This window comes from Berghia stephanieae, chromosome 5, assembly GCF_034508935.2.
Source record: "Berghia stephanieae isolate SIO BIC M18660-M18661 chromosome 5, UCSD_Bste_1.3, whole genome shotgun sequence".
NCBI lineage: Eukaryota > Metazoa > Mollusca > Gastropoda > Nudibranchia > Aeolidiidae > Berghia > Berghia stephanieae.
This window is the reverse complement of record NC_088364.1, coordinates 26,056,767-26,078,429: the sequence shown is the minus strand read 5'-3', so window position 1 is coordinate 26,078,429 and position 21,663 is coordinate 26,056,767. Positions and strand designations below refer to the sequence as shown.

The 21,663-nt window shown below is 35.5% G+C and overlaps 1 protein-coding gene across 5 annotated transcripts in view; it reads right to left on the bottom strand.

The window, feature by feature from the left end:
- LOC144972668 (caspase-3-like) overlaps nucleotides 1-21,663 on the bottom strand; it is a 39,305-nt gene that overhangs the window by 3,138 nt on the left and 14,504 nt on the right. For all 5 annotated transcript variants that reach the window (XM_078914152.1, XM_078914153.1, XM_078914156.1 and 2 more), the window contains 2 exons: nucleotides 15,997-16,184; nucleotides 12,043-12,172 (listed from right to left, as the gene is read on the bottom strand). In XM_078914152.1, coding sequence (XP_078770278.1) covers nucleotides 12,043-12,172; nucleotides 15,997-16,184 — 318 coding nt within the window. The remainder of the gene's footprint in view (nucleotides 1-12,042; nucleotides 12,173-15,996; nucleotides 16,185-21,663) is intronic.

The window sequence follows — 21,663 nt, the reverse complement described above, 5'->3', positions numbered from 1 at the left end:
ACCTTATAACATTTGGAAAAATCTTGTCATTTATCTTAGTTTTATACAGACTTTAAACAAACAAAAAAAATCGAACAAAAATGAATACAACAGGGTTTTGGACTTTAAAAATTCAGTAGAATGTATATCTTGTTCCTTTTATAAGCTGTTATATTTATTTTTGTTGCACACTTTCATAGTCCAAAGCCTCCAGCAGCTTAGCACTCACTCATACAGACTTAACCTCAGGGTTAATATGGGTCCAAGCAGTGGAATCTTTCTTCTAGACGACTGGGAATGTCACATTACTGTTTGTTCCCATGTTAAAATTTGATATCCAGAGAGGTGATTTGTTTTTAAAATGTGATATTATTATTATTATTATTATTATTATTATTATTATTATATATTACTTTATTGATGATTATTATTATGATAATTATAATTATTATTACTATTATTATTATTTTATTATTATTATAATAATTACTATCAGTATTATCATCATCATTATTACCACTATTTTAATTCCTTTTTTCGCCTATTACAAGAGCTGTAACCTAACAATAATTGCCTATTTGGACAATAAAGTATTATTATTATTATTATTATTATTATTATTATTATTATAAGTGGTCAACTTAAGATATGTTTTCAACTATATAAGAGACCACCCAGCTAAGTTTTACCTTCGCAATTTAATCAATAAAAAATTATAAACAAATATTGTTAGCTCAAACTGAAATATGAAATACTTAACCTTCAAGTAATAAAAACACCTAAAATCAATATTACAAGAGGCAAATATAAAATTGAAAATTTGATAAACCAAACAACACTAAAGGAAAGGAATGGTCTGAATATTTTAAAATTTATATCATACTTCAAAATTGAAATTAAAAGATTGTATACAAACAAATAACGACATAAGTTTAACTTTGAATTTTAAGCAAAGTAAACAAAAACATAAGCATGAAATATAGAGTATACCAGCAAAAAGTAATCAAAATTTGAGCCAGGTATTTTTGATTGATACTTTCTAGTTAAGCCACAAAATAGTCATTAAAAAAAAAAAAATAGTCGTATTATACACGGAACGAGATAAAAAAAAAGTTAGCTCAGGATAGAGAAGGATGGAAACTGTTTGTCTGTGGCCTATACCCTGACCCTGGGTGAAAAAGGCAATTATGATGATGATGATACCCAACAATATGTAACATAAAAACCATGAAAATAACAGTGATAATCATAATACCATTCTGACATTGAATTTACTAAGTATTTAGTTTTACATACCGTAACCAAAAATACAAAAGCATAAATAAAACGACTTTCACTTTAACAAAAATGAAGCAACTGGCATGGTCCATAGTTCACTAAGCAAATTGAAAACACAATTGTAACATGAAATTGATGCAAAAGGTGTGCAGCTGGCAGTTTACAGCAGTTCTTTGCAGGTTTTAGTGTAATTGAGCATTGAATGTGTCCAGTTTTTGTTAATGCACTGTGGCAGTTTATTCCACATCAATCTGTACTAATTTCTGCTTTCTAGCCACACTGTGAAGAAAGTTTTTTAGAGGGTCATAGATACATTTGGAAACCAAAAGGAGTTAATGTAGTAGTCCTTCAGAGCATTAAACTTATGATAGCAATTGCTTACCACTCTTTGGATAGGACACTAGTTTTTCTCAAGGTACTCCCCCCCCCCCCCCCCCCCCCCCCCATAGCTACTCAGTGTGGTATTATGTGAAATTCACACTTCCGATTAAAAATAATTATGTGCAAATGGCATCAATACAGCAAAGTTGTGATTTAAAAAAAAAAATAATTTTAAAGGCATCACAAGCTTCTTGAAAAAAATGCCTACAGTCAATGAACCTTGGGTGTTGACATTAAATATGTGACCCAAAATCTCTAAATGGTATTAAGTCTAGATTATTCAGATCCCGAAAAATGAATTTAGAAGTAAGATGATGAGATATGACTGTGAAGTTTTTGCAATCTAAGAAATTAGGTATTTATTTGCCACCATAATGGATAGAAATTAACCTAAACCCCAATTTTCATATTTATGTGGGTACATTCAATTGACAGCCCCGGTTCACCCTGACATAATAATATCACTTTGAGACAGCGGGTCACATACTATTTATTACTCTATCAAGTTTAATGAACTTTAGATCCTATTTGGCATAAACAAAAATAAATGAAGACAAATGGTGTAGTCAGAATGTTACAGAAGAAGGGACTAGGACTGAATGGAATGGGTGAGAACCATAGCTGTTACTGATGTTTTTGGCAATGATACTTAAAATAGCCCAATATCCACTATAAGTGCTCAAAATGCTTAAAAAGGAGTCCTTAGCTAACAGCAACACTTATCATGTAGGATGAGACATGATGCCTGTTAGGCGACATTACAATTTTTCAGAAAGAGACAAGGCCATTAACTGCCAGGTACTCATTTTACACCCGAGTACAGTTAAATAATGTGAGTAAAAAGTCTTTCAGAGCCAGACCCAAACCCTGGAACTTCCAGTCCAAAGACAAGTCTCATACCACAAGATTACATAGTCATACCATTATCATGCCAAATTTTAAAAATCTTGAGATAATACAGGGTGTCAATGTATCAGAGACATTAAAAATCCAACCAGCCCAAGCAAAAATCCTACCTCAATTTATCGCGATCGGACATTTCAAAATGACACAAAGTAATACATTTCCAGACATTTACTTATAATACTATCAATCTTACCATTTGGGGAAATTCCAAAGCAAGAACAATTCAGGACATCATGGCTTGAGACTGACTATGCCAAGTAGCTCAACAATTTTGGTTACTCATATCAAGAAATATATTGGACCTACCTTCACTACATTATACACATACAAACACTATTTACAAAATCAGTTTTTAGATTCTATATACAATGGCAGACTAGGCTTCTAGACTAACTATTTTTCTTTCCTTGCTATTTCTGAAGCAAGAACATCCTCATTTCTACATTTTCAGCCTCCCCTAAGTGCATTGCTCCTGACCAAAAGATCATGTTACATTGTTGAGGATGACTTTTCGGCTTTTTCAACAAAGTCATCTGCAGTTTTGATCAGATTATCTATGTCATTTTGAAGAATGAAATAATTTCAGTTAAAATAATGTAGGGAGAAATTTCAGAAGAGACTGCAAAGTACAAAATAATAATAATATGCCCATAAAAGTATAAGCCCAATTCTTAGAAATGGGGCGAGTCCTTTTATTGAGAGAGGGTGGTATAGGATACCATGAGACAATTACTGAATTCCTAAATATTTTCCATAATTTATTTCAAATGTTATTTAAAAAACGAATAGTGTAGGACAAAAACATTTGTTGTCTAAAAAAAATGTCTTTACTTTATCATAACAACCAGGTGATGTCACAGACATCCTATCATCCCCTGGCATAAATGGACTCGTCATGTCTTGCCTTGGCGTAGGCGAACAATGTGTGTCAATGTTGGTGATGTGCGTTATATAAATGGTACGATATGGAAATCACTCGTACATTCGTAAATTTTAAAAATTCGCATTTTTAATAATAAATATTATTTTCCCCCGATATTGATAATCCGGGACTATCATCTCAATTAGTCACTCCCACGCCTCGTTCTGAAAAAAGTCAGTGAAATTAAAGGGGAGGCAAGAGAAAATCAGCTGATCGTTAAAATAGTAACAGAAAAGTGGAGGTGCTCGGCAATGAATGCAAGAAAGACATTTAAAACGCCGTAAAAATGTTTAAATATCACTTAATGTCATAATTACCATCCATAACAACCTGTCAAATTCACATTTGTAAGATGCCAAGCCAAAATCAATAATAAAATAATAAAGAACACGATTGACCGGTGGTCCGTTGACTACACATGCATACGAGTACCAGAAATATTTTGTAAACAATGTAACACAATACAATGTGTAAGTTTCAAAGCAAATGCAACCACAAATAACATCAAAGAACAATGTGGGACTACTGTTTTAATTTAATAAAACCAATTTTCTGCCCCCGATATTGAACGTGTAGTTAGTATGTATCGTACAAACAACATTCATTTAGACAGTAGTCGGGATTCTAGCGCCAGTTTATTTGGGCAACATGATTGGGATTTACTCAATGCACTTATCATTATTACTATTATTATTACTTATATCATTATTACTATTATTATTATTATTATTATTATTATTATTATTATTATTATTATTATATAATAAGTAGTTGAAAGGATATATAGTCTTTGGTGTATATGTACAATATTTCTTATAATAAATGCTTCAAAACAAAACAAAACTAAAAAAAAATAAAATGAATAAATGAATAAAAATATCTATTTGGGCATTTACTTACATTAATAGTCTTGAAAATCACGATCACAATCCATGAAAATTAAATATCCCAAAATCCGAAGAAGAAATGAATTTCTATTTTAATAGGAGACAGATATCCTATTAAAACCATAGCATTACTTGCAAACAACAATACCCCACTCTGCGTTTAATGGGCTTGTGACCGTCACATTGTAAATTGTGGCCGGGTAATCGGTGTCCTAAAGACTGACATACTGACATACAATCAATGAGAACTATAAAGAATCCATTCTAGAATTCAACTACAAACTGAAAAGCATGATAAATATCACTCTCTCAAATAATTTTCTTTGCTCAGGTTCACTCACACTCCCCTAATTTATTGCAAAACATTGATTAGTGAGATAAAGTTTGTATTTCAATTATAAACTTAATCACATAATCTAAATGATGGAGAATAAAAACAGCTAATTATCACAAATTTCACAGATCAAGTTATCTATTTGAACTCCGCATATTTAGCTTAATTACTCAATGACCATATTTTTTAAAATTGCATTGTTTCATTTAATCAAGACCATGACGCTTATGCCTGGACCGGGTATTCGCAAATTCTGCTTTTGTGTTCCACTTTTCGAATCGAATTAATATCTAGTCTATCCGTTTATTTGCAAAATTTCTGCACTTTATAAATAAGACCATGACGCTTATGTCTGGACTGGGCATTCGCAAATTCTGCTTTTGTGTTCCACTTTTCGAATCGAATTAATCTCTATTTTATCCGTTTATTTGCAAAGTTTCTGCATTTTATAAATAAGGCCATGACACTTATGTCTGGACCGGTTGTTCGCAAATTCTGCCTTTGTGTTCCACTGTTCGAATAGAATTAATCTCTATTTTTTCCGTTTACTTGCAAAGTTTCTGCACTTTATAAATAATTATAATAATAATAATAATAATAATTGTTCAAAATTTTACCTTACACCCGATATTACAAGTACAAGTGAGCCAGGTGAAGAAGATTGTCAAACAGTGTGACAGATGAGAGAGAGAGAGAGAGAGGGGAGAGAGAGAGAGGGAGAGAGAGAGAGAGAGAGAGAGAGAGAGAGAGAGAGAGAGAGAGAGAGAAGAGAGAGAGAGAGAGAGAGAGAGAAGTGAGAGGGAGAGAGATGAGAGAGTGGAGAGAGAGAAATGGAAAGGAAAGGGGGAAGAGAGAAGAGAGAGAGGAAGAGAGGAAAGAGAGAGAGAGGAGAGGAGGGAGAGAGAGAGAGAAGAGAGAGAGAGAGAAGAGGAGAGAGAGAGAGAGAGAAGAGAGAGGAGAGAGAGAGAGAGAGAGAGAGAGAGAGATATTCGTTTTTTTTTGTTTTTTTTTTCAAAATCTCTCTCTCATATTGCACAAGGTTGTGCTATTTACTACTATTTATCAAGAACAGCCAAGGTGGCAACTCGGTCTCTGTATAAACTAAGCAAGATTGCAGCAGGGACCTCGCTCCTTATCCAATGCCGAAGCTTTAGTTTGAGTCAAACGATTTTGTTAAAAAACACCCAAAAAAAGTTCGTGTCGTAAGTGATGGAAGTTGAAGTCGGCTTATTATATAATCGTTTTTATGGTCTGTTTGGATTACCCTTTTTCAATAGAAAAGGTGAATATAACATAAACTTGAAGAATAGGCAAGCTAAATGAAAATTAAATTGACTGATTAAATGAGTATGCGAGGCTGAGTTGCGAACGACTACTGGGTTCCGACATTCCGATCCCAGTGTCATTCATGTTCACCGTACCGTGTTACTGTCTACACACTACACTACATTGTTAGTGACTGGTCATGTCTTTTTTATTTGTATGTTTTACGCAAGCTTAATAAAAATTAAATTGACTGATTAAATGAATACGTGAGGCAGAGTTGCGAACGACTCATGGGTTCCGACATTGCGACCCCACAGAGTGTCAGTCATGTTCACCGTACTGTGTTACTGTCTACACACTACACTGCATTGTTAGTGACTGGTCATGCCTTTTTTGTTTGTACAGTTTCTTTTAATATGGGTCCATCTACAAAGAATAATAATAGAAATGTTCAAAACAAAAACTAGATTCACTATTACGTGCCTCACTGCTGTTTATTTCTTCATAAAATCGGATCACTTAGTTATACTGCTGGAACCCAGCAAGTGACTGACAACAGCAGCTGTATGCTGTAAAATTGGCTACCTGGACGGGGATTCCCCTTTTTGAGGGTTAAGACGCAAAGTATTGCATTTTCGTGATGTAATAAAACACCATATCTAGATGACCACTTACATTACAATAATATTAACTTATGGAACAGACAGTACTACTTTCACAAGTTATGTCGGTTCTTTTTTCGTTTTATCGTGATTATTCTTATAGGTTTTATAAGCAATTTAAAATCCCTACTATTTTAAAATATTTTTGTTGTTGTGCGGACAATAAAAAATTCAAATCTTTAAAATCAGACGTTGGATTCCGAAACTAATTAATGCTTTGTCCAGTCTTAATATTATTACATACAGTAAAACATTCGTTTTCTGATTCAACACATTTTAACTACGTTTTTAATGGTCATAAATGTAATGGGCTGGACATAAGGTATGTTCTCTTCATTTGTATTTTGTATTGTATTTAAAGATATGGAGATAAGTGGATTAAACAATTTAACACATCCCTAAAGAACATATAAAGCAATATATTGTGTGTGTAGGTTTTACTTCACTATTCCAAATAGAAACAAAACCATCATCATTACACCATCAACAACACCATCACAGTGGCAGCAGCTTCTTATGGTTCACACTATTGTTATGACGATCGACCCAATCAGCAAAGTCCGGTCCGCATTCGTGCACTGTCGTGAACCAGCCTGGTAGCATCGTCACAACACACCTTTCGACTAGATGCTCTGCCGTCTCGGGTTCTTGTCCACAGCGTGGACATATTGGACAGGAAGTTAGACCCCACCGATGTAACGCACTTGCCGTTAGGCAGCTCCTCGACCGAAGCCGATTCGCAGCTACCCAGTGTCTCCTCTTACTGGTATCAAAGCCTGGCAACTTCTCACCAAGCTTAGAGGAGTGTAGGTCCCCGCCCCACGAGGGATTGAATTCGTCCAAACCGACTTCCATCTCGTATGTGCAGCTCTGTCCGTAGTCAGGGATTCTGCGTACAAGGGTTGCCGGGATTTATTTCGGCTCGAAACGGGGGCACCGTCCATTATGCGCATGAGAGGGGTATCCCCATTCCCTCTCTCTTTGATCTTACTCAGCCAGTTTCCCGTAATGGTCTCCCTCACAGTGGCGTAGTTGATAATACAAGCAATGAATATGGCAGAAAAGGGCATTCCTCTCTCTCTCTCTCTTTCTTTCTTTCTTTCTCTCTCTCTCTCTCTCTCTCTCACACACACACACATACATACACACACATGCATACATACACACCTACATCCTGCATATACACACATACAAACGTAAACAACAGTCTAAGAGAAATGCATCACATTCACACTACCATATCACTGACAACAACGATATAACATCAACAGTTAGTACAGATAGTATTCCACAAAGGCAAGTTTGACTGGGGAAAATAAGAAGTGGGGGGGGAGTACTCAAACATAGCCAAGATAGAGAAAATAATAGTGGCACCTCCTAGGAATTATCAGAATTCATACATTATTCTCAATAGTCACAATGTACAAGTAGTGCAGCTGGTGAATAAAACCATCCCACACCAATCAACAGAGACATGAATGAAACAAACCCATTCATTTCATATTTCTTAAATCAGTAACAGATGTGTCTTTAAGAACTCTTATTGTAGGGCTACTTGCAGAGAGAGAGAGAGAGAGAGAGAGAGAGAGGAGAGAGAGAGAGAGAGAGAGAGAGAGAGAGAGAGGAGAGAGAGAGAGAGAGAGAGTGTGTGTGTGTTTATGTATGTATATATATATATATATATATATATATATATATATATATATATATATATATATATATATATATATATATATATATCTCATCTCATGTAGTTCCATATCTGAAGCAGACGTCGGAGGTCATCTTCCACCAAGCTGATCTATCTCTTGCCAATTCTATTAAAGCAGCGCCACCTTTCTCAGCTTCATCTGTCCAAGTTCTTATCCCTTTCAAATACGTTATTCTTTGTCTTCCTCTTATTCTTTTTCCATTCATCTTTCCAGTCAAGGCGAGTATTTCCAAACCAGGGTGGCGGATAATGTGTCCTAAAAATTCCATTTGGCGTTTGATGATTTTTGTTATCAGTGATCTTTTTCTGTTTGCCATTTCTAAAATTTCTTCATTTCTTTTCCTTTCCATCCATGACACCTCATCATTCTTCTGTAAAACCACATTTCCACTGCCTCCAGTCTTTTAACCATGGTCTTGTTTATGGTCCAGCTCTCACAACCATATAGCAGCACAGACAGTACATAGCAATCCAGGACTTTGATTTTTGTTTTCATGCTAATATTCCTGTTTTTCATAATTGTATGCAGCTGGTTGAATGCATTCTTCGCCATACCTATTCTTTTCTTTATTTCACAATCTGATTTTCCATTGGATGTTACATTGAAGCCTAAATATTTGAAACATTCAACTTGTTGTATTGTTTGTCCTCTGCTTGTTATTACACAGGCTGGTGGGTTATTATTTTTAGATACCGTCATACATTCTGTTTTAGATATATTCAGTTCCAGTCCCATATTTTCACTACTCCTGACTACAACATCCAGTAATTCTTGTAGTTCATGTTCAGATTCTGCCAGTAGAACCGTATCATCTGCATACCTCAGATTTGTTACATTCTTTCCTCCAATACACACCCCCTTCTTATGTTCGATATCTCTTAATATCATTTCACTATAGAGGTTGAATAAATCTGGAGACAAAACACACCCCTGCCTAACTCCTCTTCTAATAGGTGTAAAACTGCTTAGTTCGTTGTCAACACGCATTGCTGCTTCTTGTTCCCAGTACAAATTCCGTAATATTCTTAAATCTTTACCATCAATGTCCAAGGATGATAGAATTTTGAATAGTTTTTCTTGTTGTACTTTATCAAAGGCTTTTGAATAGTCGATGAAACACATATACAGATCTTTATTTACTTCAATACATCTTTCCATCAGCATTGATAATGTGAATATTCCATTTCTGGTACCCTTGTCCTCAAACCAAAACAATATATATATATATATATATATATATATTATATATATATATATATATATACACGTTCCTGTACTACAATAAGTATGACTTCTTCACTCCTTTACCATATTCGTGGGAACTTTTAATGATAAAACTGTAGAATTGGTGTAGTAAAGTGTTCCATGGTCAGTGGGGAGTCCAGGAAATGATTACGACATTGTTTACATTGTGTAACTGGTCCAAATTCATCACCCACGATAGCCTAGACATCTCATAGACTGCTAGATATTCCCAGTGAAATTTGATACCCCACCCCTACACTTGTTACATATTTGTTGAACTGAATTAACATTAGTGCAACAGAAAGTAGACGGTTTGTACTATGTACTAGCTTGAATAATAATAAACTGCAACGTCTGATTGTTGTTGTAGGGATTCCAGAAACATTTGATTTAAATGATAAATGTAGTGAAAATGTGAGTCTACTTTGCTGTCTTCCTGAGAAAGAAATATACTGATGATATCTATGACATTTAGTCCACCGTGTGAGGGGGATTTCAATCTTTAACATGAGTGGTATAGGTTTACATTTAATATAATTGGCGCTTGGCTATGCCATTATTTATCAGACCAATTAGACTACTCGCTTCACTGACTGCAGGCACGTGCCATACCAGAGCGCAGGTAAAGAGAAGGAGATTAGTGACCTCTTGACCTAGCATCTCAACTAAGTGATCCGCTGGTAAACCACTGTGGCCTGTAATGAAGATGGTGGAGGTAATGACAACCATGTGGGTTTGTTATTGTTTTCCTGCCTCCGTCAACCCGCGCATCCAGTTGCGCACCCACGCTGAATCTGACCAATTCCGGGATGCCAGGATTTTGGGTTGAATCCGGGACAATCCCGGAAATTCCATGATGTCTGGCAGGTCTGAACTTTGAATAACACGAGTGCCCCGCCTCTTTATCCTCAAATCAGAGGAGGTTTAATCCATTGCAGTACAAGCAGTTGAGAATTATGGAGTTCTTGTTTGTAAAAAAGCTTACTGTGAAAAAATTGCAGTGCAATTGGTCGTTCACCCCAGACCCGTTATGAAGAGGTGGGACAAGACTCGGAGTACCGGAAAACCTGTACCCCAGAAAAATGGCACCCATGAATGAAACTGATGTAGCAGGTTGATAAATAAATAGTTCAAGGTAAAAAATTTTAAAACATGTAAAGAACACATTGTGTATGAAGAGCCCACACACACAGGATAACTGGTAATTACTTTGTGCAAAAAAAAAAGTACACAAGACTGAATTTTTTTAAAAACAACATAACGAACATTCCTCCCCCAATCTTTTCCAATTCCAAAACATAAAAAATTCTTACCAATGTAATGTACATGGTGTGGGAGGTGGAGGTAAGAGTGAGGATCGGGGAAAGCAAATATCGTTTGTTATGAGATACCCAAAATCTCATTGAATATATACACATTAAGCAAAGAGACTTTTATTTTCTAGCATAAATAATGCGATTTTGTTGGGAACTACACTAAATTTAGTCCTGTTGTATTCACATCTACTTTGTCTAACTTAAATGATTGAGATTACAGTGTTACTGAAAATGAAATACTCTCCTCGTCATTCTCGACACTGCCAATGCCCATGAGCTAGATTTTCCTTTTTGCATACTATGTCATCGGTATTTAAAGTATAGCTCATGTTCTATCTATTTCATATTAGTGGGAGTAGCATGAGTCAAAAAGGGGCTTCCAAGGAAGAGGTCGATTGGACAGTTTAAAAAAATATACAAACTAAACGACAAGAAGTGGAAATGATTAAAGAGAATGATTCAAAGTGAATTCCTATAATGATTGCTAGGAATGAAAATTAATGAAAATGAAATTTATGCTCTATTTCAAACATGAAGGGGAAAGAGCCTGAATAGTATGAGGGGGCTTATGAACTTTTATCTATTAAAGAATTATGCGACTAATGACGACATCCTATTCAACTAAAGAGTCATGATTACCTCCTTAGATAAGTAATTTCTATGTAACTGAGGCAAACTAATTTTTTTTCCCCTGGACAGAATTAATGGTTCCTATCACTCAAGACAAAATGATTGATTCTGTTTTGAAAATAACTAACTGTGGTCGTTCAGAGCCATAAGACCTATGGAGCCATTTTAAATCCCATTTCAACAGCACTCAATGGACTAGCAATTGCTCGCTAACTTTTAGATAGGAAGTTAGTCTATTGCAAAGTAATCTAACAGACCCAGCTACTTAATCACTATTGGGTAGGATGGAGAGGGGGTTAGAAAAAAAGAATTTTGACTTCACCTAAGTTTGGTCCCTTTCCCTTTTCATGTGAAGCAAGTGCTTTATCAACTGAGCTATTGGGACCCCTGATTCTGGTTGAAAACTTTTGTTAATTTGATGGATTATCTAGATTCCTTCTGGGAGATATGAGGCCATGATATTGCTGAATTATTATTTAAAGGGATTATTTTCTCCATAAGTCATTATTCTAAACATGTCGTACCAGGGATACAGGATTGCACCAAGAGAACATCTGACTCAAAAGGAATCACCTGACCATCATCTACTGCTTCTTCAGCTTCAGCCTGATAAGTGGCCCCATCCTTTTGTAATTTAGACATCGGAGGGCAGGTCTAGGGAGTAAAAAAACAGTTCATTTGAATAATATATTTTGTCACTGAGAAGAGAGAGAAAACAAAAGAATTTTGATAAAATAATTTCTTAAAAATTCGATGTATATGGATGATAATGGCAATTTGTCACAAAAACAAAACAAAAAAACTCGTTTTATATAGCGCAATATCCACTAAACATGCTCAAAGTGCTTTACAAAGGATCACAGCAACACGTAACATGTAGAAAGATACATGAAGCCTATTAGACTATATTACAATATTTTCTGACAGAGAAAGGCTGTTAACAGCTGGGTACTCATTTTACACCAGGCTATTGTTTTTGTTTTTAAGGGTTTTACGGCGCTTGCAACACATTTAGGTTATATCAGCGCCAGTAAAAAGGAAGAAAATGGGATAGTAAAAAGTTCTAGAATTACAATTAAAGCACCCAAGAAAAAGTAAGACAAAGGGGAATTGAGAACAAATAGGGATCAGATGTAGATTCCAAGAGCAAACCACCAATGTACTTAGTTTGAAATCACCTACAAGTCTCATCCAGACACAAGCACAAAATCCAACAAAGAGGAACACACTCAAATGCTTACATTATACATTCAAAATAAAAATAATAATACATAACAGAGAGATGATTTACAAGGAAAAAAATATCATCTCCCAAAACAATAACTATGTATTTGACTGCTTCCCTCCCAGCTAGGATTCCGGCCAGTGCCAGGACAAAACCAAGTAATCTCATTCCGAGACAAAGACAGAAAGCATGTTGGATAACAGATATAAGGGGATAGAAGGCACAGTATGTACCTCCCTGCCCGCTATGGGAGGTCAGGATCCCCACCCAGACACCAGGCTATGGTGAGAGAATGTGAGTAAAGAGCCTTTTCCTAGAACTCAACTATACACCACTCAGAGCACCTTCCGATCCTAAGGAAAGTGTCATACCACAAGACCATATAGCAGCACAAAAAGGAATAAAAATCATTGACATAGTCAAATTTCAAATCTAATCAATGTAATGTAGTATCAAATATTATTGCTTCCATCATTTAAAATCTAATTAAAAAATAGCATATTACATTGTTGGTGAGTAATATAATGTATTGTATTATCAAATTTTATTGCTTCGGTCAAAAGATATATCACTCCTAACAAGTTGGCATAAGTCCATTCCACAAATCAATTTTAAATGCCAACAATATGACGTAAACTCACTAGTCCAAGAGATGATGATAAATGATAAACTTTTGCTGAATAAGATATGCTAGAGCTTCTCATATATCACAGCTTATAGATTAGACAAGAAAATTAGATAAATTATGAAACATTGTCATTCCAATGCAGAGTAATATGATAAACGTCTAAATAATTTTTGAACAATTCCTTGTTTCCCAAGTCAACAATCCTTATTGTATCACCAGATGAATCAAATAATCTTATAACAAAAGAGAGAAAGAGAGAGAAAGAGAGAGAGAGAGAGAGAGAGAGAGAGAGAGAGAGAGAGAGAGAGAGAGAGAGAGAGAGAGAGAGAGAGAGTGAGATCAGGAAGAGGAGAGAGTGATAATGGAAGTAAAGATAGAAGATATTGGGGAGATATGGGGGAGGGGGGAGAAAGTGAAGGATAGTGGGAGTGGAGGGAATGATAAAAAAGGTGGAATATAGGGTGCGAGTACAAAAGTATGATGCTGATTCAATACAAAGCAGAAATCAGAAACAATAAAAAATTTACAAGCAACAATAACAAAACCTCAAGTTAAGGTTTAATTAAAAATCCTTTATTAGTTAAGAAACTATGCCAGTAATGCCAAAGTCGTTCAAAAATCATGATAACGAAAGTTTCCAAACTTGCTTCTTGCTCTTAGCTTTTATTAGAAACTCACAAAACAATGTCGTCTACTGTCAAACAAAATCAGAGAATTCACCGAATAGATTTTATCCAAAAAAAAAAAGAGATGGTGTCTGGTTGAATAAGTTGGTAGGGAAAAACAAGATTACATTTCATTAACAGCTCACTCATAAAAGTTAAATGTGTAACATTGTAAGAAGAAAAACTCATTCCAGACTTTGTCTCCCTTTATCTCGAACTGTTATTCGTTTTTCAACAAGACAAGACATCTTCCCACACATACATACTCAAGAAATAATGACATTCAATTTATATCTAAAATTGTTGGCCTCCAATGAGGTCCTAACGTGAATTCAATGGATAATAAAACTGGAATACTTCAACTTATTTTCATGAAAAATTGTGTTCACAAATTTCAATAGATGGGTTTGATTATGGTATAATTTCAGACTTGCAACAAATAGTCTGGCAGCTCCAGACTTCGAAACTTGACCATTTTTTTTTCTTGCATCCGAATGAGTTTTTGTTGTTGTCTTCGATCATTTAAAGTGATGGTTAATAAATGCAGGACAGTCAACCGGGTGTGTGGTCGTATCATTCATCACAGAGGTGTGAACAATAGAATTTACATGTATCCCCTGCTAGTGTCTATTGCATGTGGTCGAACCATTCATCATAGTCGTCACAGATGTGAACAATCGAATTTACAGCCATTGTCACATTCATCGTCATGGGTCAATGGCCAGAATACTTGAATCGCAGGCAAAATGACTAATGGTGCAATGAGTAATGAGTGTTTGTTCAATGAGAGGAATGGGAAGACAAAGCATTCTTAATCCCTTTCTTACTTATGCAACCATTATGAGTAGCATATTCATTAATTGTAATGTGCAGAAAGATTTGTCTTTCATTGTAAGAGGTAGATTAAGGTGTCATTTGTTTTCCATTAAGAGGTGAAATGTCACTGTCTGATAAACGTTGTTGCAATAACTGACATGCAAAGTGATTATGACAAGATTTAAACAATGATGAAGGCAGTTGGTATAAAACTCACCGCAAGAAATGCAGAGAAAAGTAAAGTTTTTCACGACATTCTGCTTTCAAGTAAGATGATGGAGGATGAGTTGATTTCACAAGTGGATTACGACAACAAACTACAGTGCTCTGGTGCCTTCACCAATGAAGAATTAATTGAACATGCTCAGAGCAAAATAACCCCAAAAAACCACAGAAAATGGAAGAGTATGAAAGTAAAGAAGAAGACACCCCCACCAATGACTCCATCAGAAAAACGTGAAATATTAAAGCTGTTGTGACAATTTGTCCAAGAAAGAACTCTGAACCCTCTGACAAGGTTTGTGAATCAGATTAGCAGTCAAATGGCCGCTGAAGTAGTCCAAAATAGATGTCAAACAAGCCTTTCTGAGTACTATGGCTTTAAACATGAAAAAAAAAAAAAGAAGAAACAAAGAAGAAACGAAACAAACAAAAAACAAAGAAAAAATGAAACAAACAAAGAAGAAATGAAACAAACAAAAAACAAAGAAGAAATTAAACACAACAAAAAACAAAGAAGAAATGAAACAAACAAAAAGAACAAAAAAGAAACGAAAGAAACAAAAAACAGAACAAAACAAAACAAAAACAAAAAGTTAAATGCAACCAAAACATCTTTCATCAGAAGTTGTATTGCAAGCCACAAGATTGGATAAAAGCAGAGCGGACTATGGTAAATCTGAAAAATTGCTCACTATCATGGTCGCCGCCAGCTTAATTGGGACGATTCATCGGGAACCCAGTCGTCCCAACAGGCTTGGACTGTATTGTTATTATCACTATTATTATTATTGTTATTCTATTATTATTATTATTATAATTATTATTATTATTATCATCATCATTTTATCACCCTTTCCACCACCATCCACATCATTATTATCATTCTGTTTCATCTTATTAATATTATTATATTAAACCTCACCTGAAAAATGAATAGCTTTGGGATATATATGAGCGAGCGACAGTTGTCTCCCTTGAAAGGCTTGATGATGTTATCAATTTCCATTCTGTCATCTTTATTCCCTGTCGCTCCATAGATATAACCCTTTTGGCCATAGGAAAGAATGACGCACACAAAACGTTTAATACCACTGTAATCTTTACATCTCTCTGAAACAGTCATCAATAAATATTGCAAAATCACTGACATTTGCTACATACCATCTCAATAAGTTGGGCTGAACCAAAACTAAACACAAAGCAGAAATGATAGAATTATGAAACTTCAATTTTGAGCACCTCAAGCAATTACCATTACATTCATTTTCTTCAATAAGAGCATATTTCACAGATTCAGCAGGTTATTGCAAGAAAAACAATTCCCTTAAAATTTGATTTACTTAAACTTTAATCAAAGTTTGTTTAAAATATATATCCATGCTGGGACAAAAGGGACAAAAAGTATTTTTAGGGACAAAAAGTATTTCTAAAAAATATAATTGTTATTATTATAATCATAATTATTACTATGATCAAAATTCCCTTTATTCATTCCACAGGGGAAATTTGTCTTTAGGGTCTATTCCAAGGGAAGACTGGAATAATTTAGGCATCAGCCGCAGTGAAGCGTTACAAAATGAGCTAGGGCGAGGTGAATTGCTATAGGCTACATAGCGCAGGGAGTATTCCAATTCCCATGTACCGCTGAGCCATGCTGGCCTCATGAATTTGCATTGCAAGATGGTTCGTCTTTGCAAAAATAAAAAAATCTGTCAAATAATAATAATAATACTAAGTCATTTAGGGTAAAAGCCGGTAATTTCACCGTTTTTTTCAATGTCTCACTTCTGGCCTGCCGTGAGAGGATAATTTGCCAATTGGGCAACCCAAACACTGACAATACGTGGCCAATTAATTATATTTTTGTTAACATAGATTTATATTGTATTTTATTCACAAGACTCCTTTTTAAACTGCCACTGTTGTTGGGTACATTCGCTGCACGTCGGGTAACTTCGCTGCAAGATTTTGTACTTAGTTTTTCTCCCTACAAGAGAATTTAAGGAACAATTTCCATTTCTTAAATTCTTTTTGCCCTCAAATCTCTCTATATTAACCAATACTGCATATTAACACATATTTATTGGCACTTAAATCGAGTGTGATGATGTATGTAAAGTACCTTCCTGGGGACACATTACAATGCCAGTCACAAGACCATAGCCTGCTGCCCATCCATACCCGAGTTGACTGGTTTCTGCTTATTATACCCACTTACATATTTATTATTTACTTTTCTTAACCTATTTAGATTTCAGTGCTTACGCACGGCATCTATCGCACACAAAAGATCGTCTTTGGATAATTATTATATGATAATAGTGATGTGCGGCGAATTTACCCAATAGTACCGGTGAATTTACCCGAAAGTCTATACTTTTGAAATGTCTTAAATATTTTAGAAATATTTTTCTGATGATAATATACTCTGATAATGAAAATAAAATGGATATGGATGGTCACAAAGTGAATACCTCATTGATTTTGTGACCAGGGCCTTCACATTCAACTGTACAAACTAGGGGAACGTTAGTGTAGGGTTGCCGTTATAGTCAAAAAGTCAACATGTCATTTTGATGTGCTCTTAAAGATTTCTCATTTGTTTCCTTCAAACTGAAGCTATACGTACATTCACATTTTGTCTTTTGAATATGGACTATTCCAACATGAGGGGTGTAAGGATAAATGTTTACCAGGCATTATTTCTCGGGGGGTGGAGGGTCGCGGTGAATTTCCCAGTCGGCGAACTTCTTCCACATAAGTGCTCAGCGGTGCTTTACAATATTAATTGTCATTCAAACATTCATTCTTTGACAATTTTGAGAATACATATGAAAACAAACACATACACATGCACACAAACTCAATCACAGATACATTTACATTCATACACGAACATACACACACATACTTACACGAATATTACAACAAAATATATTTGAATTGATAAATTAAAAAACAAAACAAAAAATAATTCAGTTATACAGTGGAAATTGTCAGTCTGAACTTAAAAGTCAAAACTGGATTAAAATATAATTAAAATTAGATTTAAGGCGTATTCTGTGAGCGAAACTAATCGTAAGCTCTGGAAAAAAGTTCTGTCTTAAGGTGTTTTTTGAAAGGCTGACAATCCCTAATTAGTTTTACATCTGGGAAGATCGCATTCCACAAGATGGGGCCACTTACAGAAAAAGACATATTACTCAGGGATAATCTAGTTCTTGGGGCGATTAAGAGAGTCTTCAGATGACCTTAATGGCCGTGTTGGATTATAATGAGATAAACTTCCCAGAACCATAAATTAAGCTTTGCAAATATATTAAGTTTTGCAATTCAATTTACATTCAACATGAATTTCTTTTTGCAGATAATTGCATACATTTTTCATTTAAGTTGATAGAATGAATTCAGTTTGTCTTGCAATAGATGCAAAACATACATTTTGCTTCATGTGAATGGACTGGTGAGAAAAGGTATAGTGTGAAGGGGAGCAAAGGGAGAGTGAAAGAGGAGTCTGTTGATGGCGATGTGAAGGAGAAATAAATTGTTAGTTTGTTTACATCTATATGTTGTTGAATCTTACAAGCTTTTCCAGCAGTAACAGGTATAGTTGTTTATTTGTTCAAGATGGCTGTGCGTCTTAAATACAGTGGAACCTCCCGATTACGACACCTCCGAATAGCGACAACCTCCTGATAATGACATTAACCCCTGGTCCCGATTTTTTTTCTATTTAAGATCAGTAAAAACAACCTCCAAATAATGACGCACTTTTGATAAAACCTCCAAATAACGACATAATTTTGGCGATTTTCGGCAGTTTTCATAGATATCTGATACTAAAAATACAGAGTATGAGTACTCGAAGTTTATAAAAACGATTCCTGCTTGAACCAATGAGAACGCAGCTTTTGAAACCAATGAGAACGCAGCTTTTTTTGACGAATCTTGGCTGATATGCATTAATAAAAACCAAGGTATAAATGTTAGTATAAGCAAGTAAACACAAAATCTTGGAAAATGTTTGTTTGTTTGTTGCTTTATGTCTCTTCCAACACAATTGAGGTTATATGAGAGACCGCTGAAACAAAAAAATAAGCAATCTAACAAAAATAGTACAAATGTAAATCAAAATCATAACCTAAAGATATCATAAGCTAAATTATAAATAACCAAGAACAAACAGGCAGAAGATTTACAGAAAAAAAAATATCCCCTGTCAAAAATACAATCACAAACCAAAGAAGCAGGATAGGCTAGTAAAGAGAAGAAGAAACGACATCACTATCGGATCGTACACCCATGCGAACATCATAGGTATATGATTCAAGGGTGATGCTCCCATCCAACCACCCACTTGGAAAATGTGATATTATGTGGTGATAGTAGTAGTCGTAGTAGTAGTAGTAGTAGTAGTAGTAGTAGTAGTAGTAGTAGTAGTAGTAGTAGTAGTAGTAGTAGTAGTAGTAATAATAATAATAATAATAATAATAGTAGTAGTATAGTAAGTAGTAGTAGAAGTAGTAGTAGTAGTAGTGTTTTTGTGGGAGGAGGAGGAGGAGGAATTTTATCTAACTCGCAGCGTCCGAATTACCTGTTTTTGTTTGTTTTAAAGGGTTTTACAGCGCTTGTGACACATCTATGTCATATCAGCGCCAGTAAAAAGGAAGAAAATTGGATAGTAAAAAACATTCTAGATTTACAATTACAATTGAAATGACATAAGAAAAAGTAAGACAGAGGGGAATGGTTTAAATAGGGAACAGATGTAGATTCCAGGAGCACACTATCAGTGTACTCAGTTCAGATCACCTAAAAGTCTCATCCAGACACACCCACAAGAACCCTCTAAGAGGAATACACTACAATGTTTTGTTTGTTTTGTCAATGTTAATAAAAACTGGTCCCGTGGGCCTTACCACGCCCACTTTGTCCGCCATCTTGGAAACCTCTAAATAACGACACCTCCGGATAACGACATAAAAACTTGGTCCCATGGCATGTCGTTATCGGGAGGTTCCACTGTACATTATGAGAAGTTATGACAGTACCAATATTAGTAGACAATAGTGAGTGGCTAGAAAAATTAGAACTGGTTGCAACATTGCAGAAGGCAACTGAACTAAGTACAATTGTCCCATTGTTCTTAACAGGGACAGCCCTCAGTGTGTATAAGCAGTTATCGGATGATGACAAACATAATATGAACAGTTAAAGGGATAACTCTTTCAGGTGTTTGGTGACAAACAATACACGGACTACGACAAGCTCCGAAGCAGTTTTAGAAGTCAGTGAAACAGTCAATGTGTACATGGCTAATCTGAAACGGTTAGTAGGTATTATGAGGTAAAGGGAACCAGAGCCTCTTTTGATGTTGCAGCCTAATTGAAGATGGCAGCAGCAGCGGTGGAAGACATGGGATTGCCAGGGTTGGTTGATTGGGCGTGGATGATATTATCAATGCGGACATCTATTACAGATGTGGGTACGGTAATTCAACCAGTAGTCTCAAAATTCACATGGTATTTTTGCAAGGGAGTTGGTTACACAGCAAAACAGTGCCCAAACAACAGGAGGGAGAATTCAGCTACAACTGTGAAATGTAATGCGTGCAGCAAAATCGGTCACATGAAGAGGAATTATAAGCAGAGAAATAGGTGGCGAGGGACATTGTTAACACTAGATTTTCCTCTATCATAAACAATAAGGAGGTGTTCATTGATGTTAAAGTTGGTGGAGTGGCTGGAAGGGCATTGTTGGATACTGGTTGTCAGCAGTCAGTAATATCAGAAAAGTTCAGTCTAATGACCGGATTGGTGCCACGAGAAACTTAAAGGATGATCTGTACGTTAAATGGGCAGATCACTCGTTCAGATGACGTAAATGCAAATGTAGAAGTAGATGGTCAGCACATTTGATTACAATGTTTGGTGGTTGTTGATTTGGTTTGTGGCCTTGATCTTATAATGGGCTTGGATTGTATTTATTGTCTCGGAGGTCTCTCCATTGATGGAAACAACACTGCAAGTTTTAATGTTGGTAACTGTGCCATGGCCAATGATAACAATTACCGACATGGAAATCAATTGGAAATTGAAGAACATGATTTCACAGCCAGATTTGGTTTTGGGAAGTGGAAAAGGAAGGATGGAGAACTAATTCTCAGTAACACATGTGCACAGTATGAAATGGGAGGAAGAAATAGACAAGTGGACTGAGGACGGATGGATGGTGCCCCATCAAACTGATGCTCATGGCTAGGTGAATGGTGTTATACCAGTGATAGCAGCAAAGCAGCCTAATACGAAAGAAAATCAGACCAGTGTTGGATTATCGTGAGGTTAATATGAGTATGTGAGTAGCCATCCAGTGACGGATACTGCAATATGTCAGGGCAAGAAAAGTAAGTGGAGAATGGAAGACAGTGCTAGTTTGTTAGATCTGAAAAAAGTTTGTTTGCAGGTGCATATAGTGAATTCATTACAACGATTTCAAGCTGTGAGATATAAGGGCATGAGGATTTGGTCTTAACATTTCTCCAAAAGTGATGACAAAGATACTTTCGAAAGTGCTTGGATTAACAGTACCA